Here is a 25,632-nt window from a genome sequence, read left to right on the forward strand (position 1 = left end):
TAGATGTACCTTAGAAATGTAAACACATGTGTGAAATGAAATATGTTGCAATAAGCAAGGACGTATAACTAACATTATATATAATAAGTTAATGATACAGCTGAAATCTTCAAAATGGGGAAAAACAAGGCTAAAGGTAAATATCCTTTTTCATGTAAACCGTTTTTAAACTAAAAAAAAACCAACAAAAACTTATTAGAGAGTGTTGAATATTTAGCTATAAATCAAATTAAAAATGGAAAGCCGCATATCTCCTACACCACATTGCAGCCTACAATTCTTGATGTTCGAAAAGGTATAATCAAAAGTAGGATGATGACACGAACGTACACCCTACAAGCTGATCGGCACAAATTCAGCAGATATGAAATTGCTCCAACTTGTCAAATGTGCAATCAAGAACCAGAAGACCTTACTCATATGCTTACTACCTGCTCAGCATTAAGTGAAACAAGAAAAGAAACTTTCAACCCTATTAAAAACCATGTAACGAAATTTATTGGAGAAAGGAAGTGGAAAGAGACATTCTTTGATAGACATCAAATTACAGTCCTTATAATTGACTGTACAAACTTCTCATATATATTTAGTGAAAGTAAGCTCAAAATAGAGGAACTAGAAATGCTCACAAGAGATATGTGTTATAAGATGCACAACTCAAGGCTAAAACTGATAAATATAAGTGTGTAATGGCTGTTGACAATTATCACTCAATCTTAAAAACTTTTTATTTAAAGTCTATTTTAGATTTTAAGCAATTTTGGAGTGTGTATATAGTTAGACTACTTTTAACCATATTACCCTCAAAAGAGGGGTGTTCCTAACAGAGGAAGCTTATACGAAGAAAAGAAGTTGACTCAGATTAAACAATATTTTATTTATTTGAACTTTTACATGTTTATTAGCACAGGCACTCGTCTCAGAATTTTTTCATATACCTTTATATAACACATTTATTCACGATATGCATACACAGGCACTTGTTTCTGTCAATGTGGGGTCCATACCAGTACAAAAAACAGTGTTTTTTTTGTACTGGTATGGATAGTAAACCCCACATTGACGGAAACAAGTGCCTGTGTATGCATAGACATTGCATTGTGCTTTCGTGTTGTAAATACGCCGTGAACACAACGCGGGAATGTCACTTATGCACAGGCACTTGTTTCTGTCAATGTGGGGTTTACTATCCATACCAGTACAAAAAAACACTGTTTTTTTTATACTGGTATGGATAGTAAACCCCACATTGACAGAAACAAGTGCCTGTGCACTTATGTCTTAAATTGTTACGTCAAGACTTTGTGATGTGTCACATGTATACTTGGGCTTCTATAGATTGATTACACATATTAGAACATGCAACGTTTTATTACTTAGTTCTCGAATTCACGACATTTTGGTGCTGTGCCCAATGGATTTGAATAAGCTGATACCAGATATTAAAAAATTCAATTATTTAAAATCACAACTTGGAGGTGAAGCATCTCATACTATTGATGGGTTGGCATTGACAAACGCTAATTATAAGGAGGCAGTTAACATATTAAAAGAAAAATACGGACAACCGAATAAAATTATACAAGCACACATGAAAGCATTGCTAGACATTACACCCGCAAATAATGATTTAGCCAGTTTACATGTCTTTTATGACCGTATAGAGGCATCCGTACGCAGATTAGAAGCTTTAGGCCAATCGCAAGACACTTACGGCACATTACTAGTCCCAACAATTTTGAGCAAGCTTCCCAGAGAAGTAAGGCAACATTTAGCTCGAGATCATGGATCAAACACATGGATTTTATCCGATTTACGTAAAGCTATTCAGAACAAGATTATTATTATCCAAGCAGGTCAGGATTACGGTATCTGACAAAGCTATTCCACCACGCCTACATGTATGTTTCTTGAAGAAACACATGAATCTTACGGAAAAGAATCATATACGCCAAGAAGAGTCGATTATGTAAACAGTAACCAACGTGTTCTAACCGCGAGACCATGTATAAACTGTCAAGAAATTCAAGCACCGGTGGACTGTACACGGATTACAGACACAAACGAACGAATGAATATCGTAAAACACATCAATCTGTGTTTAAATTTTCTTGGTACGCACCGAGTCAATGAATGTAAATCTATACATGTATGCCATCATTGTAAGAAGAAACATCATACTAGCATATGCAATAATTCAATGGTTGATTACAGAAGAACACATGTCCAAAGTGAAACTTGCATGAATCAAATCGCAAGTCGTATCTAAAACGACGAGCATGAACACAAGCATACTACTGAATTATCACAATCCTTAAATGTAAACATTGTGAATGATACAGAGAGAGAAACAGAAGACGACACAAAAGTTCTTCACACATCGCATAAGGCAAATTCTACTGTATTATTAAAAACAGCAGTTGCACCCATTTGGTCCAATTGTATAGGTATCGACGCAAATATACTTTTTAATGAAGGTGTGCAACGTTCGTTCAGAACTGTAGATCTTGCAATGAAACTAAAATTTAAAGTCGACAACACAGAAACTTTACACCTATCATGCTTCGGAGACACTGGCAATACTATACAATACATACATGTGAACAAAGTACCGTACAAGTCATTCGACTGTCCAAGATGAATCTACCATCAAATTGAGATGATGAAAGAAATATGTGAACTGTTAACTACCCCTTTTTATATGAACTGTGAATCATAATTAAAGTGTCAAATTTTGATACCACTATACAGAGACAGTAATTATTTTCTATACAATGAGACTTTAATTTTCAAGCGTAAATATTATTAATTTGAAATTTCTTATTCACATTTGAGATTGTATTGTTTATTGAATTTTATCATTTTGCAGCCCCCAGAATGTTGTAAATGCAGCGCGAACACAATGCGGGAACGTCTTTTTTGTCTTAAATTGTAATGTCAAGACTTTGTGACGTGTCACTTGTATACTTGGGCTTCTATAGATCGATTACACATATTAGAACGTGCAACGTTTTATTACTTAATTCATGTATTCCCGACAATTTATGTCTAAATATGCCATGTTATATGTCTTGACAGGTGTATAGGTATTTATTGTTGATAGTTCGGCTAATTGAACAACTTAATTTATCTGTTTACAGAAATATCTGATATTAACTTAAAAGATAATAATTCTACTGATGAAAATTACCTCAAATATTCTTTATTTTAAGGAAATTATGCTGGATTTTCCAGAGAAGAACTTCTGGTGATGACAGTAACAGAGGTTGTGAATCAGTTAATACAAGCTCACGAACAGAACAAAGATGTTAATTTAAATAGGTAATCAAGTTGGGGCTATATCAGGAAAAAACGGCAGGCAGATTTAAAGGCTATTTTTTGAAGACCTACAAACCATACAGTTCTATTAAAGATCTATAGATCAACAGTTAGATTGGGATTAACATTTGTACTATCTTCTAACTGGCTTATCCTACCCTAAATACATTTTGTTTGGAAGAACTATTTAGTTGCATTGAACATGTATTTGACCAAAATAGAAACAAACTTGCATGATTTCTTTCTTTGTCAGCATTATATTTCTTTTTCTACATGTAGCGTAAAAGAAGACATTATACTCTGAATTTCAAAATTTTGTCAGTATTAATGGTTTGATTTTAAAGCCCAGTTTATGAGAAGGTGAAATAATGGAAGTACTATTTCTTGTTGTAAAAACACACAAAAACAATTAGAATTGAATGTAGCAAAATCTTAGACTGTTTAAGATATATATCGGTATATATTATTAAAAAAAAAGGAATAAAACAAAATGTTTTAAATTTTATAAACTCTTAATAATTCATTTATTAAGATTGTCTTTTCTTTTAGACTTAAATGTAATGTATCAAGTAAATATGGACTACCAAGTCAGCCAAGGTTGGTTGATATTATAGCAGCCGTACCACAGCAATATAAAAAGGTATGTATCAAATCTTACCACTAAATGTGATCATAAGTCATGAATAATGCAGTATATCTACGACCAACCTTATGTGTAAGATTTTGTGAAACTCATTAGTGATTGATAGTAAAAAACTTATTTGAACAAATTTAAAAAAGAAGATGTGGTATGATTGCCACTTAGACAACTCTCCACAAGAGACCAAAATGACACAGAAATTAGCAATTATAGGTCACTGTATGGCCTTCAACAATGAGCAAAGCCCATACCGCATAGTCAGCTATAGAAGGCCCCAAAACGACAATGTAAAACAACTCAAACAAGAAATCTAATGGCCTCATTAATATGAAAAATGAACCAAAACCAAATATGTAACACATAAAACAAATGACAACCACTAAATTACAGGCTCCTGACTTGGGACAGGCACATACATACATAATGTGGCAGGTTTAAACATGTAAGAGGGATCCCAAACCTCCCCTAACCTAGGACAGTGGTATAACAGTACAACATAAGAACGAACTATAAAAATCAGTTGAAAAAGGCTTAACTCATCAGATGGACAAAAATACAAGTGGACGTGGCTGGGTACTTGTTCACCCCAACAACAAAAAGACACGAGGAACAGATTTGAGAGTACTCGCAGTTAACTGACAGCCAGTTCAAAGCCACTATCAACTAATAAAAAAATCATGCATCTAAGACTAAATCATCAATCCATACACATCTAACATCCAAAGGATGTAGTGTAAAGATGTCAAAAACAGTCAGAGAAAACATGACCTTGTGCAAAAATTTGCCTATAATTATCTCCCTTGTTTAATGCAAAGAATAGGAAAGATGCATAATTTTATAAAAGAATGTTGAAACTACCTGGTAACTGAAAACAAGGAATAACATTATTCTCTGATCTTTTAAAATGTTTATAGATTTAAATTCCTAAACATATAGATTTTGTAGAATGCACATAATCTTTTGAAAAACTTAATTTTGTTTTCATCATAGTATATACCCAAACACTAGTTCATAGCTAATCTTGTCGTCAGATTATTTTCATTTTCATGATAAAAAAAAACTATCAGAGAATACCAAATAAGGGTTTGAGGTATAAACTAATCCAAGTTTTGTCCTTAGTGAAAAAGAAGGTCAGAATTCAACTTCACAGCCATTCTTTGCATTATAATGTTCACTTAGGGTGGTACCTAACACTACAGGGAGATAACTCTGTAAAATCAGCTAAACGTTTTAATTACATTGTGTTGTTAAGGGAATATTAAGCTTTTTCATGACCAACATTAGTGTTTGTCAAACTGCTATATGACCAGTGTATTTTTTCTGATAAAATGGTTGGTTCAAATTTTTAGAATTTTTTATATTTTTGCCAAAGGGTCAAAGAAAATACTTTGTCAAATTTTATGAAAATTAAACGAACCAAATTAATTTCAGTGAAGGTGTTGGGTACCACCTTAATAGTTTGATGAGTTACTTTTTATCTTTACAGGTATTGGTACCAAAACTTAAAGCCAAACCAATTAGAACAGCTAGTGGTGTAAGTTCTTAATTTTAAAACTAAAAACAAATCTTAACATTTCATGACAGTTTTTTTATGCTGCTTATTTCCCAGTTATAAATTTCTGTTTGTTAATGAAATAATTCCTTTTGGTTTTACTAGTTGGTAGTTGCTAGTGACTCTGACTCAATTTTCATGGATTATTGATTATGTAATGTTAGTGTGTTACTTGTATTAAAACCTTCATATAACTTACTTTCAACATGAAGTCAATTGTAAGTAAAACTTAAACAGGTGAGACATTTCAGTATGTGCACTCTTGTGTTATATAAATTAACACAGTTATTCAAATATAGTGTGGAAACAAAATGTTTATTTAATTGAAAGCAATTTGTCCCTGTGCAAGACTTGTCTAACCTTTTCTCAATCCAAGTCACAATCAGTGAAAGTATACCATTATAGGTCAAAGTACAGTCTTCAACACAGAGTCATGACTCACATCGAACAGCGAGCTATAAAGGGCCCCCAAAATGATGAATGTACTACCATTCAAACTGGAAAACCAATGTTCTAATCTATAAAATACAGCAGAAACACTGATGAACCACATCAACAAACAACAGTAACTAAACATCAGGTTCCTACTTTTCTTGTAAGAAGATAAAATTGTGTTCCATTATAGATAGCAGTTGTAGCTGTGATGTGTAAACCTCATAGATGTCCACATATAGCTATGACAGGAAACATTTGTGTGTAAGTTAGTTTTATAGATTAGAAATCAAGTTAAAAAGATATTTTCAAAAGTTTTATATGGAAAAATTCCTGAATTTGACGTCTCTACTTCAGTTGCCCAAAAAAATTGTTATGAAACTTTTACACAATGCTTATTACCACCAAACAAAGATCAGTTTGTATTTGGGTGGCATTTTATTTCACTGTTCTTGAGTTATGTCTCTTTATAAATTGAAAAAAAATGCAGAGTTTGTATGTTTACAAGCAGGGGTATCTGTGTCCCATGGACACATTCTTCTTTTTTTATATCTTAAATTTTGACAATGGTCCAATATGAATTTCTTTGAAAAGAAGCAGATGTCTAATTTGCAATTGTTTCTTTATATCTTTGTACATGGAAAATATAGATATATGATGTATAAATTTCTGTTGGTTTCTTTTAGATATTGTCCAGGAGGTCCAGACTCTGACTTTGAATACTCCACACAATCCTACACAGGATATGAGGTTAGTTTATTTTTTTTTCTTAAGTCCACATTTAGTTGCAGTTAGGATATCCTTATAAGTCAAATGTGGTCCGAGACCACAATTATTTCGTAGTGCATTTCTTTTAGACAATAAATGCAAATTAAAAAAATCCCACCTGTGCTTTCTCAATAAAAATTTTACAGTGTGTTGTACTACTTTTGGGACAAATTATATCAAAATTATAGAAAACTTCATTGACTCTAACTCAAAATATGGACATTTTAATGTTAAGGGGGTCTTGAAATCTTTTGACAGCTTCTGAAGTGCTAATTTTTAACCTTTTTCAACTGGACCAAATCACTACTTTACTTTAAAATTCATGACCCAAATTATTTGACAGTGTCATTTCATCCCTTGACTTGCTATTTGAGACATAAAACATGGAGAAATACATTTGGAAGGGGTATACAAATAATTGGCAAGTAACACACTGTTCACAATAGGGACTACATTCGTGGACAACGAAAATCAAGGGACGACAATTGTGGTCTCGGACTATGTTATCCTTTAATTGCTAAAATTTGCTTTTTTTCTCGTCTTTCCAAATAAGCACATTTATTTACTTGATATTGATTTTTACACCTTTTATCCAAACATCAACCTACAACATCTCATCTCAAGGCAATGCTTTTATGTACCATTTATTTTCCACTGACCTTTACCTTTGATATAATGGTGAACAGATCATTTTTCACTTTCTAACTTATCCTGGCTCAAGACTATGATGCGATTTGTCATGGTTTTACATCAGCAGTCTTTTGTTGTCTTTAGAATAAAATGTTTTGCATAATTTGTAGGTCTTGATCAAATGAAGCTTTCAAACCCAACATAAAATGCTGATTGTTACAAGACTTTGGACACATAAGAATATTGATGATCCCTCTGAAGTTATTGTTGATATCCTCAATGGTATTCAAACATGTCTGCAAGTGTTAGGTGAAAAAGAAAATTTGACAAAGTATTCTTTATTTTGAAAATATCACTTTGGCAAAACCACAGAATAGAATATCCATGAAATTACATGCATTCCTCAATCCACGAAAATTGGTACTCACAAAATAAATGAATCCACAGTAAAATGTTCTAAACTTAAGGAAATCTTATGCTGATTTTAACATTTTTGAACCATTCTTTAACGTGGGTACAGCCATTCCTGGAAAAAGATTATATACAATTTTAGGATTTAATATGAAGTTGAAAATCCTGTATTATAAGGCCAATTGCTAAAATATTTGGGATAGAGATATGTTTTCTACTCCTTCCATGAATTAAAGTTGATCAACTTGTTTACCACAGACTTGTACTGAGAATCTGGCAAAATTGTGAAATTAAATATCCTTTAAAAATTTTAAAAACGTTCATCAAGATGAAAATTGTTATCCAATTATCCACAGTATTTTAAGGTTATTTAATATCTTTTACAATGTATATGATTACAGCCTACAAGTATGAGAGCCATCAGAGCTAGATATAATCCATATTTACAGACAAGACACAGGGTGGATCAGGTAATATATTTATCTTAATGGATGTGGTATAATATGATTTGTAAATAGGCTTCAAAAACTTTAAATTAGTTAAGGTTTTATAGGCCTACAACAGGGGCGGATGCAGGAATTTTCGAAAGGGGGGGTGCTAACCCAGGGCACCCAGGGCAAAGGGGGGGTGCAAAACATATGTCCCGATACAAATGCATTGATCGGCAAAAATAAAGGGGGTGCGCACCCCCGGAACCCCCCCCCCCCCCCCCCCCCCCCCCCCCCCCCCTGGATCCGCCACTGTACAATAAAAGAAGATGACACTTTTTTTACTGATCATTTGCTAGAGTTATGCTCCAAGATAGAGTTAGCATAATGCACAGAAGCTTGATTGCAGAAACTACTCCCTTCTGAAGCAATATTTTACACTCCATGTAGCATTGACATTTGAAAAATATTCCTTTTTCTTTTTTGATTGCATTATTTTAAAAATGATTAAATAAATCGGAATACAGATTCTATTCATAGTGAAATAACCAAACAAGAAAAATTAAGCTGTTGTATCCAAATCTCAGGTTCAGATTTCCACTTTTTGTGCTAGCATCATCAGAGATTCAAAAATATATAAATTTTTAGACAGCATGTTATATATTTCTATTTTTAGCTGAAACAGCTAGGACACAGTGTAGATAAAGTAGAGTTTATAGTAATGGGTGGTACATTTATGAGCTTACAAGATGAATACAAAGACTATTTTATCAGAAATCTCCATGACGCTCTGTCAGGACACACCAGTAGTACAGTTGATGAAGCTGTCAGGTAAATAATATAAATTATGTCCATTCCTATGTTCAGTTTGATATATTCCATATATATAGATTCTTACATTGATACCAGTGGATTATCGGATTTATCCAATCAAGATAGTAAAATTTATAATTTAACTATTGAGATTGGATAAATCCGATAATCCACAAGTAACTATGTAAGAATCTGATTCTCTAATGATTAAAAAATAAATTTCCTTTTTTTGTTTAACGAAAATCCCCATCGAGTGCCTTTCACATTGCACGAAGTTGTCAATTTCATTAACACCTGTTAGCATATTTTGATTCATCCAGTAAGCTAAAAAGGTTATGACCCTTAAAATCATCCAATGATCTTTTGAGATCACCGGCAACCACACGTTGATTAATTTTTTTTATACAATGGGTTTGGAAAGGGATAAATTTCTATAGAATTAGAGAAAAATATGTACAACACTGATATATAGGCATATCAAATAAGGATATATATGACATAATGATATGCCAGATATTACATTTATCAGTGTTCCCACTGTCTATACCACTCTGCTTAGCACTTCATAAAAATGCATAATACAGATTTATGATGTCAAATTGGTTAACACAGACTAATTATCTTTGACCCAGACATATCATCAACATCATAATGCTTAAACCAATAATGATAAGTTTGACCCAACCGTGTTTTACTTTTACTTGAGTGATGAATTTTACTCTCCAGTGTATACTGTTAATATTTTTAATCTGCATATATTTTATCTTTACCTAAAGTGAACTGTTCAACATCTAGAATCACCCCTTATACAGACAAAGTGTCTTTATAGTTTAGAAAAGATTTAATTTTAATACGGTTAGTTAGAAATTGCCTCCATACTAAGGCAATTACAAATAAGCTGATAATCCAATTTAGATGTGTATAGGGGAGGGAAATCATCAATGAGTTAAAAATGAATAAAGTGCTGACTTAGATTTATATATTTTGTTTATTTAGATATTCAGAGAAGAGTATGACAAAGTGTATTGGTATCACAATAGAAACCAGACCTGACTATTGTTTGAGGAAACACATCAGGTAATAGTTGAAACAATTTTATTTCTTAAAAAAGCTTACTATTTTTGTTGAGTTTGCAACTTTTGTCGCAAAAGAGAGACATATATCGATCCTTCATTCTGTTGACTGTTGATTCCACAAATATTCACTCTGTGGTTTAAGTTTTTGAAATTTTAATACATTTCTTAAACTATACAGGATTTCTACCATTCTTGGACAGAAGCTTGTTTATGATCATAAGATAGTATCAAAAAGTAAATTTTGTAAAAAAAAATATCTCTTTACTTATAAATGGACTTATATTTTCTGCCAATTAGATCTTCTTTTGTTTTATTAAGGTAACACGATACCGAATGGCATATCTCCCGATTTCCAAACTTTTTGGCACACGTGTTCTTTGAATCGAGTTACATCGGAATATGTAATAAAAAATGGGGGTCACCATTTTTGTTTTCTTGGTATTTTCATAGGAAAACGTCAATTTTGGCGACAAATTTACCTAGGTATATAGGGGAAATGACTTTTTTTCGGCTTAACTTTTTAGATTTTCCAATGGATGGCTATGTTCTTATATACGGAGAAAAACAAAAAACTAACATAATATCCAGAATTGCATACTGAATCCATACACGTATAGAAACTCATATGTCACCATCCTTGTTTTTGAGATAAATGGCTTCGAAGTTGATTGATACAATTAGAATTGGACCGAAAACGTGTAACGTTATTGAATACAGAATGTAACGTTACGGTATTACTACTCAGAGATATTGAAAACAAAATATGTGTCGGGATCTGAATGGTCTTTATTTTATTTTTATTTCCGCTGTCGGGTTTCGTAAATTTCCTAGTAATGAAATACACAATTCTGCTGATATAATTTATTTCGTTCTGCACCTGGAAATTTCACTCACATGAATTAACATTAATCTTGTCTGATTTTCACAATGAGCATATACTTGAAACTTGCTTGATCTGGTTGGTTCCACGTGAATCATGCATAAATCAAGTACACGTTGAATTCACGTAAATTTTCAAAATAAGATTATTAAAAAATTTAATTAAAATCATGAAAAAATACCTTCATATTTTTGTAAAGTTCACGTGAAAATAACATGAAAAATTTCACGTGGGATTTATTTTAAATACTGAGTTTTTAACTCCATCATTTAAGACAATGGTGGTGTCGTTGCTTCATCCATGCAGAAATAGAGTACTTTAAAAATTTGATTCAGTTAACAGTTTTATAATTGATCGGTTTTGATGGTTCTTTAACGTTCAGTGGCAAATAGTTCATGCATGTTCGGGACGATACAATACAATTTTGAAAACAGTTGTCAATAAAAGACACAATTAATGCACCAGTCAAAATGGTTTAACATTCTGTTAGTTGTGAATATTATGAGGGAAAATAATGATCCTGATAAAATGCACATTCTAAAAAATAAAATAACAAAACTCAAAGAAAAAATTCAAAACTTAAAAGTCCCTTATCAAATGACGAAATCATAAGCTCAAATACATTAAAAGAATGATAGATAAACAACCGTCATATTCTTGACTTGCTACACACATTGGTTTAGCGTGGTGTAAATATGTGAGTTGGCTGCTCAACAAGTCGGACAAACCTTGCAAACTGTATGCAAAATTTCACAGTGTCATTTTTGGAAAATTATTTACGAACAAATCTTGAGATCATATATGCATTCTTTATAAGTAAAACAAACTGCAAATGCGAAATATAAAAGTTTCAGCTTGAAATTCCACATGTAGGAGATGTAAGCCTGCGTGCCTTTTATATTTTATCAAAACGCCTAATCCAGCAACCTGTCATGAACAAAAAATAAAGAAAATCCAGACGATATGCGCACTTTTAATATGAGTAGTAACACCAGGTACATAATTTAAACCTGAAGCAAAAAGACTGTAAACCCTATATACACCAAGTGCGGGATTGACGGTAGTACGGACGCGGAGAAAAAAAGCATTCTATAATAATTCCGAGTAAATTTTCCCCAGAAGAACAAAAGTTTTAGGACTTTAACACATATGTACTAGGAGACTGAAATGTTACTGTGATAATTATACTTTCCAATTTAGGGGGCCAACGTTTACTAAAACTACAAATTAGAAATAAAAAGATGCTTGTCCAATTAGCATTAGTCACAATGTTCTTGATGTCTTTGGTTTTGATGTCGTTAAATGTCCAGATTTGGCTATTTCATAAATGGCAAATCCCATGTCTCTATTTATCATTCTGTGTACAAATAACATGTTCCATATATTTTTTTGTTTTATTTGTACTTGTACTTTTACAAATAAAGTTTCATGTTACCCCACTTCCATAATTAGCAAGTGGAAACGTAGATATTTCTTTTTGCGTAAATATTCGTAAACTTTGTCGATTTCTTTGAAAAAAATAGAGGTAATGATTTAAATTTTAACAACTGAAGTTTCAAGTGACGGGTGTAAATTGTAGGATTGATTGTTGGTTGCTTAAACGTCCAGTGGCAAATATGTCATGCATGTTCAGGACGAGAACAAGTTAACATTAATACAATTATAGATAAGTTTTGTAAAAGAGGCGATCCGGGAAGATGGTTGAGAAAATTTGGACTGACACTGGAAAATGATGGTATATCATGTGAGCAATATGCCACCCATGACCTAAAAAGGCAACTATATTAATTAGCTATCAGTCATTTTGTCTCCGAACTTGTACATGTACATCATTTCCAACTCAAATCACACAAAAATATGTATAGATGCAAGTGGATACTTGGGACTGGCTTTAATCAGACTCTAACGGGACCTGATTTAATTTTGTTTTAATTTTTGCCGAATCAAGTTCCCATGTATTTCTCAGCCTACGGTAACTTTTTCAGGCCTCACTCTGATTTTGCTGTCTGTCCTGTGTAGACTTGGTCTATGATATTACGAAGCTAGCACTTTATTTTTAAAATGTTTCCGAAACTATATCAGATTTACTCTGAACAGACCAATGAGAATGTTTACACTTGGAACACAGGAAATGTTATTCGGCAAAATAACCAAGTTAAACCACTTTTCTACATTCCATACTAACAAACTATTTTCTGTATAAGTTTCAAAGTCTGCTTGAATTGTGCTTTTTTGCCTTATTCTATCCGTATTCTCATCCAGATAAATTTCCTTTTTCCATTTTGCCCGAGTGGTGTTTTTGACGACCATTTTAACACCAATTAATAGTTGTACAATTCCCCGTTCTTTTTACACATCATCCTAAGTTTCTATAGACAAGATTTCTATTTTCAAAACAAAATTTCATTGGGATACGGCGTGCATCATGAAAAAGTTTTTATTGCAAAAATAAACTAAGAGTAAAATAAAGTGATAAAACTCAGTCTATTTTGCATAAGAACATATATAGATAAATCGTGCAGATGCTAAAATATTAAAGAAAAAGTAAAAGTAAAGTAATACATTTTTAAAGGTTAACAATGAGCAGAAGAATTGCCGGAAAACGATAAAACAATCTATGTCGAAAAGTTAACCGTTACGTATTGCATCAAAACTCTCGGCACTCTGCATCTAGAAAAAAGTAACCGTTAAAAATGTCACATAGTTATGATTATCAAAAATATTTTTTTCTTTATTATGTAATCACTTTGTGATTGCAGAACCTGCTGCATTGGCTTGTATGTGTGAACGTTATACGATAACGTCAGGAACGATAACTCGTGGCGTAACGTCATTCGGTATCGTGTTACCTTAAGGTAGCACAATACAAAGATTTGTTCACTCCCAATCAGACAACTTTAAACTGATGTAATTCATTTCATCCTTCTTTATATTTTATAAATGAGGCATCAAAAGAAAGAAGAAAGATTAATCTTTCAAATTGTGATAATTTCATTATGACATAATTATTACATAATCAATTGTTATGTAATTAGTTGCTATATTATGATGTCCACACTTGAATGAATTTAGCTTCTTTGTTCTTCATAGCATCCCAAAATATTTTATAGATTCTTGTACAACACAGCTTGACCTCCAAAACTGTTTCTCAGTTTCCAAAAACATCAATAGAACAAATTTCATACCACATTGAATTTAGTGATCTCTTATGAATTGATGTTTCAAACTTCATTGAAGATTTATGACAGAATGAAATACAATAGGAAAAATCTGAGACACTGTTTTGGAGGTCAAACTGTGTTGTGCAAGAATCTATAAAATATTTTGGGATGCTATGAATAACAAAGAAGCTAAATTCATTCAAGTATGGACATCACAATATAGCAACTAATTACATAACAATGAATTATGTAATAATTATGTCATAATGAAATTATCACAATTTGAAGGATTAATCATTCTTCTTCTTTTGGTGCCTCATTTATAAAATTTAAAGAAGGATGAGTGGAATTACATCAGTTTTATGATGTCTGATTGGGAGTGAAAAATCTTTGTATTGTGCTACCTTAAATGTTGAGTACATTTTTCAGTGACATGTTAAAGTATGGTTGTACCAGGTTGGAGATTGGTGTACAGAGTGTCTATGAAGATGTAGCTAGGGACACAAATAGGTAGATATATATCCTTGAATTCTTTTGAAAATGAGGTAATGGATGAATTTCATATTTTTGTAAAAAGAGATAAAGGTTATACGTCAAAAAGACTGCAACTTAATGACAAAAACAAAAGCTATTTAGAAGGCACATATAGTCTTCAATAATAGGCAGGATTTAACACTTTTTGTCAACGTCTAAATCATCCTGAGTTTAAAGTTATAAATAAATTACAACAGTAGCAATGAAAAGCTGCTTTCATCACTAAGTTTTCGAAATAAGGAAAGCGGTGTTGCTTTTAAATTTTAAATTTTAAGTTATGTGGGAGGTAAAAAACAAAAAAATCACCAGCATATTGAGCATGTTTTAGATGTTTTAGTAGAAATTTTTAAATACATCTTCTGTTAGGAAATGGTAAAATTTCATCATTCTTTATTTAACTCAAATAATGTCACAGTCAGACTATATTTTCCATATCATTTCATTTAACTTTCTATTTCCAGAGGTCATACTGTTAAAGCAGTGTGTGAGTCATTTCAGATGGCAAAGGATGCTGGGTTTAAAGTCGTAGCTCATATGATGCCTGATTTACCTAATGTTGGATGGGAAAGAGATATAGAACAATTTATTGTATGTAACACTTTTCTTGGTAACACAGTATTAAGGAATACTTTGTATTAGTTACTTGATTTCCAAGTAAAATTTGATTATCAAAATTTTGATTCAAGACTCAACAGTCCTTACAATATAAAGTTGAATTTCAATCACTAGTGTCGTGTGTCTGAACATCAAAATAGACTTAGATTCATGATTGTGGATTTTTATGCTGCTTATTGGAGGGGGCATTAAATCTACCCTTGCCTCTCTGTATGACCGTACATCTAGAAATTGGTTTTGTCTCTAACTTTAGTTTGACTCAACCAAATGTTATGAAACTTATAAACAATGCTTTTTACCCCAAAACACAGATCAAGTTTGAATTCAGGTGGTATACATTTTACCTTTTATTAAAGTTATACCCCATTACAAAAGGAAACATTTCTGAATTGCTTATTACCAAAGATCAAGTATGATTTTTGGTGGCATCATTTTACCGTTTTTTGAGTTATGTCCCTTTACAAATGGATAAATTGCTGAATTTTTCGTTTACATTCTCTAACTTAAGGTTCACATGATGTATGATACTCCCATATTGCTTTCAACCAAAGGTATTTGATTTGTTATTATTATCTCAACCAATAGAATTCACATGTCATTTGCAGGAATTTTTTGAGAATCCTGCTTTTAGAGCTGATGGTTTGAAGATTTATCCAACACTAGTCATAAGAGGAACCGGTATGACAATACTTCTATATATATATATTTCTTATCCAAGTAAAATGCATCATGTTGTATTAAGAATTGACAATATTTCATTATCATTTTATTCTGGAATAGAAGGTTCAACAGAGACAATGACTGAGGCTTCAAAAATTTGAGAAAGCTATACAAACATTACTCTATTTTACATTTTAAGAATGCTTTTATTTATAAAATATATCAAAGTTTGTGACTTTATTCTCTGTGCGTGTACTAGTTTTAATCATTTAGTTATAAAAGATTTATATGCTTCATGTTAAAACTTAAAAAAAATAACTGTATTTGAAAATTTATTTGCATGTCAAAGTGTTAATGGTATTCTTTTTTGATACATTTCCATTAAAAAGATTTCTCTTTATGCCTCTTTAAATTGAACATTGTTGGTGAAGGTACAGACATCACTCCAATAATTAAGCTTCGGATCATAGATACTCTTTTCCTTAGAAACAGTTTCCATTGGCTGATCCAGGGGGAGTTTTCCGGGGGTTGGAACCCCTCCTTCTACTTTTTCTGGACGATCAATGCATTTGAATGGGGACATATAGGTGGAACACCACCTCCTTTGGCCTGGGTTGGGAACCCCCCTTTTTTTAATGGCTGGATACGCCTCTGATTTCTGATCAACTAAAGATTCTTTGACTATGGGATATCTGTCAGAATGACCAATTAGTTGTTTACTTGTTGAAGTGTTCATTTTGAATTGAAGTAGAATTGTGATGTTTTTCCCCTCCTGAAATTGATATCAGTGTAATCACTGTACTAAGAAAAAATAAAGTGGAATGAAATATCATGTCATCTCTCTTAATGTTTATGTAACAATTAAATGCATTGTTGTAGTGTAATTGGTACTTAAACATTTAAACAAGATTCCTATATACATGTATATAGTATATGCTTTTATCAGTACCTTTTCCATCATATAAAACTTCTCTCAAGTTCTATAAAACAATAATCTACTTTGAAATTAAAATTACTATTGAATATATTAAGATTGATGTCGAAAACTCACTTTTGATTTGCCTTTCATTTTTAAATTGTTAAGCTTTACTTTTGAAGAATAGGCTTGTCAAATGAATTCTATGAAATATACCCAGCAATGTGATTCTTATTGAAATATTTTTGATTTCAGGGTTATATGAACTTTGGAAGACAGGGCGTTATAAAAGTTATCCACCCAGCACACTGGTAGATTTGGTGGCTCGGATATTAGCTCTTGTTCCTCCATGGACTAGAGTCTACAGAGTTCAAAGGTTAAGTTCTTAAAATTATATATATTTTAAAGACAATCATTCTTGTTAAAATCAATAATGCAGAAATGATGGCAATCCTATGATTGATTCAGAGACATTTAAATTTGCATCATTTAAAGGAAAAAATGCTTCAATTCCCACTTTCAAAAATTTGAGCTCACATACTACTATCATTACAAAAGAAAATTTCCTTTTTGACATACACTGTATTTAAAAAGAGGATGTGATATGTAATTTAGAATATATTGCGACCATCTTCTAAAAATGTTTTATACCTGTTTCTTCATGAAATGTCTGTGCCATTGTGTTCAATCAATGTTCTCTTTGTTTTTAGAGATATACCTATGCCATTGGTTAGTTCTGGAGTTGAACATGGGAATTTGAGAGAGTTAGCATTAGCTAGGATGAAAGATCTTGGAACTCAATGTCGTGATGTCAGGACAAGAGAAGTTGGTATACAAGAAATACATCATAAAGTCAGACCTTTTGAGGTACGATGTAACAATGTCACAACTTAATTTGAATCAACCATTCTTTTCATTGGATGATTAATGTTACTTTTGGAGATTTGAGGATGAAAAAAATTAGGGAGATTTACCTAATGTGGTCATCTGTAACTATGAATCTAATGTAGAAAGGTTTCTTAGATGTGGTATTCAAGCCATATCTGTACCTGATTAAGATGACTTTTATTTAGTCTACTGAAATACCAGAATTTTGACATCCCATTTCCTCTAAACAGATCAAAAATATTCCATATCTTTATAAGTAGCTAGTTAAGTGTTACAAATTATAACAATAGTCCTTATCAAAATAGAAATATCTGATAATGGACAGGAAAGCGACAGATTCCAGATACACATTTAGTATGGACTAGTTTGTATGCAATGATTAAATGTTCTTACTCAGAGATATCTAATTTTAAAATAAAAAGAATTATCTCAATGGTTAAATGCTCTCTAGGAATTTTTTGTTGATGATTGTCATTGTTGAAAAGGCCAATTTACCAAACTTCATTATCTATTTCTTAGTTTACAAATCTTTTTTTTCAATCTAACAAATATATTTTAAACAGAATAAAAAATGAAGAGATTTGATAATTATATTTAAGGCTGAATTGATCAGAAGAGATTATGTGGCCAATAATGGCTGGGAGACATTTTTATCTTATGAAGATCCAGAACAAGACATTTTAATTGGACTTTTAAGATTAAGGAAGTGTTCTCCAGATACCTTTCGGCCAGAGTTAAAATCAGGCAGTTCTATTGTACGGGAGCTTCATGTGTATGGTAGTGTGGTTCCTGTACATGCTAGAGATCCTACCAAATTTCAACATCAGGTATATTTATATTTATTTACATTTTGTACACAGACATTTTGGCAGAAAATATCTTTGATTTGATTTGTACTAGAGGTATTGAGATGTTTTCGCTTTAGAAAAACATGGAGATGTGGTATGATTGCTAATGAGACAACTATCCATATAGACCAAGACATCTATCTATAAAGACCAAAGAACAGATATATGAACAATTAAAAACCAATTCTTCAGAGAACAATTGAAGGTCTTTCCACCTCGATAATAAGAATGAAATTTAAAAAACGGTGTTAAAAAATGTCACTCCTTGTTGATGCAATTTGGTTCTTCAAATTGATATAAAAAATAAGATTAATAGGTATATGCAAAAGACTTAATTGTTTTATTATGAACAGAAAATAAATTTTTAGCAAGGGTCAAAATCTAGAACGTGAAATTGACCTTTGACCTTGACCTCAATTTCAAGGTCATAGGTCAGTGATCTAAAATCAAAAGACCCCAGGTCAATCATTAGTATGGTTGTGGAGAAATACTGATTTCAAATACATAAGGGGAGAAAACTCCTATAAGGGTTAACCAAAACACTTCGACTGAAATAGGTTGAAGTTGCGCCGTTTTGTAAACAGTAAGTTGGCAAACAAATCAAATCATTAACTGTAACAGTTTCTTTTGAATAAAGATAACAAGCAAAATTCAAAATTTATAACATGACCATGACCTTCGACCTTGATCTCAATTTCAAGGTCATAGGTCAGTGAACTCAAAACAGAAGACCGGAGGTCAATCACTTGTATGGTTGTGGAGAAATACTGATTTGAAATACATAAGGGGAGAAAACTCCTATAAGGGTTAACCAAAACACTGTGACTGAAATAGGTTGAAGTTGCGCCTTATTGTAAACAGTTATTTGGCAAACACATCACATCATTTACTGTCACAGTTTCTGTGGAATAACGATAACAAGCAGAATTCAAAACTTAGGACATGACCTTGACCTTTGACCTTGACCTCAATTTTCTTCAAATGGACCAAGCACTTCATATCAAAAGACTGTAGGCCTCTACGACTTATAACGTATGAATTTATCCAACAAATCGCCTATCTTAAATTTTCAAAGGGAAATAACTCCCATAAGATGTCTTCCGATCACTCAAGTCAAAATAAACCAAATCATTCTCAAGAGTAGACAAACAATTTGGTGAAAACAGTTTGCTAAAATCTTTTACGGTTTTAGAGATATAGCAATAACAAGAAAAAGGGGACGCAGGGAGATAACTCCTATAAGAATAAGTTTTCGGTCACACAGGGTGAGTTTTGAAACCCCCATTACTGTGCAACATCATTGGCTAAAAAATCCATTCGATATGTTGTAAGACAAAAAAGCATCTCAGACGGCAGAAGAAAAAAAATAAAAATTTAAAAACCAATTCTTCAGAGAACAATTGAAGGTCTTTCCACCTCGATAATAAGAATGAAATTTAAAAAACGATGTTAGAAAATGTCACTCCTTGTTGATGTAATTTGGTTCTTGAACGAATTGATATAAAAAAATAAGATTAATAGGTATATGCAGAAGACTTAATTGTTTTAGTATGAACAGAAAATAATTTTTAGCAAAGTTCAAAATCTAGAACGTCAAATTGACCTTTGACCTTGACATCAATTTCAAGGTCATAGGTCAGTGATCTCAAATCAAAAGACCCCAGGTCAATCATTTGTATGGTTGTGGAGAAATACTGATTTGAAATACATAAGGGGAGAAAACTCCTATAGGGGTTAACCAAAACACTTCGACTGAAATAGGTTGAAGTTGTGCCTTTTTGTAAACAGTAATTTGGCAAACAAATCATATTATTTACTGTAACAGTTTCTTTTGAAAAACGATAACAAGCAAAATTCTAAATTTATAACATGACCTTAACCCTCGACCTTGATCTCAATTTCAAGGTCATAGGTCAGTGAACTCAAAACGGAAGACCGGAGGTCAATCACTTGTATGGTTGTGGAGAAATACTGATTTGAAATACATAAGGGGAGAAAACTCCTATAAGGGTTAACCAAAACACTTTGACTGAAATAGGTTGAAGTTGCGCCTTATTGTAAACAGTTATTTGGCAAACACATCATATCATTAAATGTCACAGTTAATGTGGCATAACGATAACAAGCAAAATTCAAAATTTAGAACTTGACCTTGACCTTTGACCTTGATCTCAATTTCAAGGTCATAGGACAGTGAACTCAAAACGGAAGACTCGAGGTCAATCACTTGTATGGTTGTGGAGAAATACTGATTTGGAATACATAAGGGGAGAAAACTATTAGGGTTTACCAAAACACTTTGACTGAAATAGGTTGAAGTTGTGCCTTATTGTAAACAGTTATTTGGCAAACACATCATATCATTTACTGTCACAGTTTCTGTGGTATAACTATAACAAGCAAAATAAAAAATTTAGAACATGATCTTGACCTTTGACCTTGACCTCAAACGAAGTGTGGAAAGACCTAATAAAAACAAAAGGTCTTTCCACTAAAAGTGGAAAGACCTAATGACATCAGCATTAAAAATTAAAATAAGGTCAGTTTATTTTTTATCCACTGGGACCCAAGTGGCAAAAGGCAAGTCATAGATGTTGCCTTTCTGACAAAAATGCTCAATTTTGGTACAGCCTTTATTTACTTATAACAGACCAGACCATTGATGTTTATTTATCTTTTACTCCCTATCCCTTCACCAAATGCTATATTTCAGTACCCTAAAACCTGACAAAGACTTATTTCTGTATATTTTATAGTTAAGTGGAAATATGGCATGGTAAATTAAGCATCTCCATGTGTGTTTGATCTCTGACAGTATAAAATTTTTAAAAAGAATAGAAATAACACAGAATGAATATTTTTTCAGGGATTTGGCATGTTGTTAATGGATGAAGCAGAAAGAATAGCAAAAGAAGAACATGGCTCCAGTAAAATAGTTGTCATATCTGGTAGGTTAAACATTGAGCCTATAGTAAACATTAATAAGATTCCTTATCTTTAAAGATGGTCAACAGAATTAAGAATTGCCTTCCAGAAGAATTGATAATTTCATTTTATTCTGAACAGATATATCATGTTATGGAGGGGTATTTGCGAAAAAATCCCAGTCAAGGGACTGTAAAATTTTCCGAGCCGGAAGGCGAGGGAAATTCGGCCCCAAAACTAGTATTTTTTGCAAATACCCCTCCATAACATGATATATCTGTTTAATAACACTGAATAGATTTGGATTAAAACTCTCTGTACAGGTGAAGATAATTTTTTTTACTTGAAAGCTGTAATTCATTAACATATTTATGCCTAATTTTGAGGATAAGAGGATATTATCACAGAACTGCAGGAATTATACATGTACTAATATAAGTTAGCTCGCTAAAAAATATTGGCGAAAAGATGCTCGAGAGAGTAAAAAAGGAATATCCAAAATGGCAAATACCGTGGTATTTGAGGCAAATTCGTTCAAAATGAGGAAAATATATTAGAATATGCGAAAAATATATTAGAATATGCGAAAAATACACTGGCTAACAACCAATCAAAATCTAGCTTTCTTATATAAGATGTAATGATAAGCAGATATATCATGTTATGGAGGAGTATTTGCGAAAATACCAGTAAAGGGACTGTAAAATTTCGGTCCCAAGACTGGTATTTTTCGCAAATACCCCTCAATAACATGGTATATCTGTTTAATTACACCAAATAGATTTGGATTGAAACACTGTATAGGTGAATATAAAAAAAATCTACTTGAAACCTGTAATTCATTAATATGTTTATGCATAATTTTGAGGATCAGAGGATATTATCACAGAACCGCGGGAATTAATGCGAAAAATACACTGGCTAACAACCAATCAAAATCTAGCTTTCTTATTTAAGGTGTAATGATATCTGAAATGATGTGGCTAGTCAAATTTAAGCTATGCTAAAAAGAAAGGCAATTTTCTTTTGGACCTATAACTCATTTTTTGTATTGATAATTAATTTCTCTTTTTGAAATTGTGAGTTGAAAACTTAAAAAGTTAAACTTGCATCTTATAAGGGTTCATCACAAAGACTTTTTAATCCTTTTTAACATTATGTATATAAAGAAACAGATATTTTGATTCAGTTTATTATATGTTTGATACTTGTTATTTACAGGTGTTGGGACAAGGAATTACTACAGGAAAATTGGATATGAATTGGAAGGACCTTATATGACAAAATCATTGTGATAATGACAGATGAATTGTGATATAAAATATTAGCAAACTCTTGGGAATGGTTGAGCTCTCAAAAAAATTATCTATACAAATTCCTATATGCTTGTTTTAGAATTTGTCAAAACCGCATACTAAAGTATGCAAGAAAACATCTTATATTTGATTCAAGGAAAATGGAACCAACAAAAAAATATGAAACCACAGTATTAGATTTATTTATATTGAAATACATGTACAATTGTTTGATGTGTGTGTCAAATCAAATGAAAATGTAAAATAATTTTATTCCCCAGCATCAGTTATTTTACTGTCATTTACTGAGATGAAATATATCTTTCATGTAAATATAAGGTTATTGATATACAGAAGATTGTAAAAAATATTCATTGATGTGTTGCATACAATAAAGTCATGAAAGGAACAATGAAAAATACTAGTGTCAATATTTTATTGGATATTTGTCTCATTGGAAATCATACCACATCTCCTTATTTTAATATGAAAGCATGAATGAAATAGTAAATAAAATAAAAGTTTTAATCGTTTTCAAGTTAATAACTGTATAATGAATTATTGCATGAAGTACTTTTTATGCCCCACCCACGATAGTAGAGGGGCATTATGTTTTCTGGTCTATGGCTCCATTCTTTCGTTCGTTCGTTAGTTCGTCCGTCCGTCCATCCGTTCGTCCATCCGTTTGTCTGTGCGTCCGTTCAGGTTAAAGTTTTTGGTCAAGGTAGATTTTGACGAAGCTGAAGTCCAATCAACTTGAAACTTAGTACACTTGTTGCTTATGATATGATCTTTCTAATTTTTAAGCCAAATTAGACTTTTGAACCCAATTTCACGGTTCACTAAACATAGAAAATGAAAGTTGGAGTTTCAGGTTAAAGTTTTTGGTCAAGGTAGTTTTTGATGAAATTGAAGTCCAATCAACTTGAAACTTAGTACATATGTTCCCTGTAGTATAATCTTTCTAATTTTAATGCCAAATTAGATTATTACCCAATTTCACAGTCCATGGAACATGGAAAAGGATAGTGCGAGTGGGGCATCCGTGTACTTTGTACACATTCTTGTTCTCCATCCTTTTGTAGAGCAATAAACAATGAAATACAACAACACCAGTAGATGAAATCATCATTAACAGTAGACGTGACATCATGAACCCCGTAGGAAATTATTAACCCCCTGCAGATCCATAGGGGTCATCAAGTGACAATTGTTAAACCAATCACAACCTCATATTTATATGTGCCGCAAAAAAAATTAGTGATATGTAGTCAGCATTTGTTACTTTATCTTACTATTTTACTTATAAATGGACTTAGTTTTTCTGCCAGGAAACATTACATTCACTCTGTGGTTGTGGTTAAAGTTTTTAAAATTTTCACAACAATCTTAAACTATCCTGGATTTGTACCAAACTTGGACAGAAGCTTATTTCTGATCATAAGATAGTATCCAGAAGAAAATTTTGTGAAAAAAAAAATTCTATTTTTTCGTATTTTACTTATAAATGGACTTAGTTTTTCTTCCAGTTAACATATACATACAATACAGTCTGCAGTTTTGAAAAATTTATAAGATTCATAAACTATCCTGGATTTACGAAACTTGGACAGAAGCTTCTTACAATCAAAAGATAGTATCAAGAGGAATATTTTAATTGATTTGTTTCCTCTTTTTTGTTGAGTGTGTGATTAACAGCGAAAGTAGGAGAGACACTGGGTTCCGCAGGACCCCTTACAATTTTTTTTAATTTTGATAGTACATGTACAGTGTAGCTGGTTATTTTAGCATGTGTAAAATTTCACAATTTTCATTGCACAAGTTAAGCAGAATATTTTGGCGGATTCAAAACCTTTATCAATACCTTTGCATGTGCCATTTTAAATTTATTTGGGCAATTTTGTTCTATCCATGAAAATAAGCGAAAATTTTCACCCCACGAAAATTAGCCGCTATACAATTAATGTTAATGTTGAAATCTAATTGGCAATACTTTAACATGTAGTAATTGAACCATGACTGAAGGTTCAGGGCCAAATAACCTCAAACAAAATGAGAAATGCCAATGCTTATAAAACTGCATGACTACCCTGTCTATTTCAGTATTTGAGAAGAAGTCCAACCTGTGGCAGGTGTGTTCGACCCAAATCATATTTGACTAGGATAGTTCATTTTCCTGTCCAGGTCCTCCTTTTCTCCAGTTTCCTTCACCAATAATAACTGACCACCATAGCATAGCCAATAGTGGTGAAAGTGGTGTTAACCACCAAACATTCAAACCATAATATGTTGTTCCTTTTGCACTGATCTAAACACAGACTTAAGGATGCAAAAGGTTCAAAGTCAATGATCCATTAATCATGGTGCAGGGCCAAATAAACTCTTTGACAATAAATGAGAATTGTCATTGCTTACAAAATTGTATACCAAATACTCACAGACTGTGTAAGGGATGTATAGCCAGTCACTAAAAACTCCTATCATGAACAGACTAATCACAAATGGTTCCCTTAAAGCTTTAGCCTAACCTAAACATCACCTTTAACATAACCTATGCAAAAGTTTCAATCAATGATCCATGATGAGAGTGTGGCTATATTATCTCTGTGGAAAATGGACTTGCATATACTTTTGCATTTTGTTCACACATTGTCAATATAATTGAATTTTATGTGAGTCATACAAGTGAGAGGTTTAACTAGCTATAAAACTAGGGTTTAATCCACCATTTTCTACATCAAGAATATGTCAGTTGTTTTCCATTTGTTTGATGTGTTTGAGCTTTCAATTTTGCCAATTGCTTAAGGACCTTCCGAGCTTGGTATTTTTGTTATTTTACAGT

The 25,632-nt window shown here is 32.2% G+C and overlaps 1 protein-coding gene across 1 annotated transcript; it reads left to right on the plus strand.

The window, feature by feature from the left end:
- Positions 1 to 23,209, plus strand: LOC139501171 (elongator complex protein 3). The gene is made up of 18 exons (XM_071290164.1): positions 1 to 49; positions 83 to 136; positions 3,213 to 3,321; positions 3,868 to 3,958; positions 5,445 to 5,492; positions 6,136 to 6,206; positions 6,629 to 6,692; positions 8,153 to 8,221; positions 8,856 to 9,010; positions 9,989 to 10,069; positions 14,539 to 14,619; positions 15,105 to 15,231; positions 15,864 to 15,936; positions 17,090 to 17,210; positions 17,545 to 17,701; positions 18,322 to 18,549; positions 21,437 to 21,518; positions 22,717 to 23,209. Exons 2-18 carry the CDS (start codon positions 115 to 117, stop codon positions 22,788 to 22,790), a joined length of 1,653 nt encoding a protein of 550 aa, XP_071146265.1. The 5' UTR covers positions 1 to 49; positions 83 to 114; the 3' UTR covers positions 22,791 to 23,209.
- Positions 23,210 to 25,632: the final 2,423 nt, after the last annotated feature.

This window comes from Mytilus edulis, chromosome 1, assembly GCF_963676685.1.
Source record: "Mytilus edulis chromosome 1, xbMytEdul2.2, whole genome shotgun sequence".
Classification (NCBI taxonomy): Eukaryota; Metazoa; Mollusca; class Bivalvia; order Mytilida; family Mytilidae; genus Mytilus; species Mytilus edulis.

Excerpts from the sequence above, each read along its gene's own strand:
- LOC139501171 (XM_071290164.1), top strand. The coding sequence starts at position 115 with ATGGGGAAAAACAAGGCTAAAG. Across the intron at positions 15,232-15,863 it reads GAGATATAGAACAATTTATT|GAATTTTTTGAGAATCCTGC; the intron begins GTATGTAACACT and ends TGTCATTTGCAG. Across the intron at positions 17,211-17,544 it reads AGAGTCTACAGAGTTCAAAG|AGATATACCTATGCCATTGG; the intron begins GTTAAGTTCTTA and ends CTTTGTTTTTAG.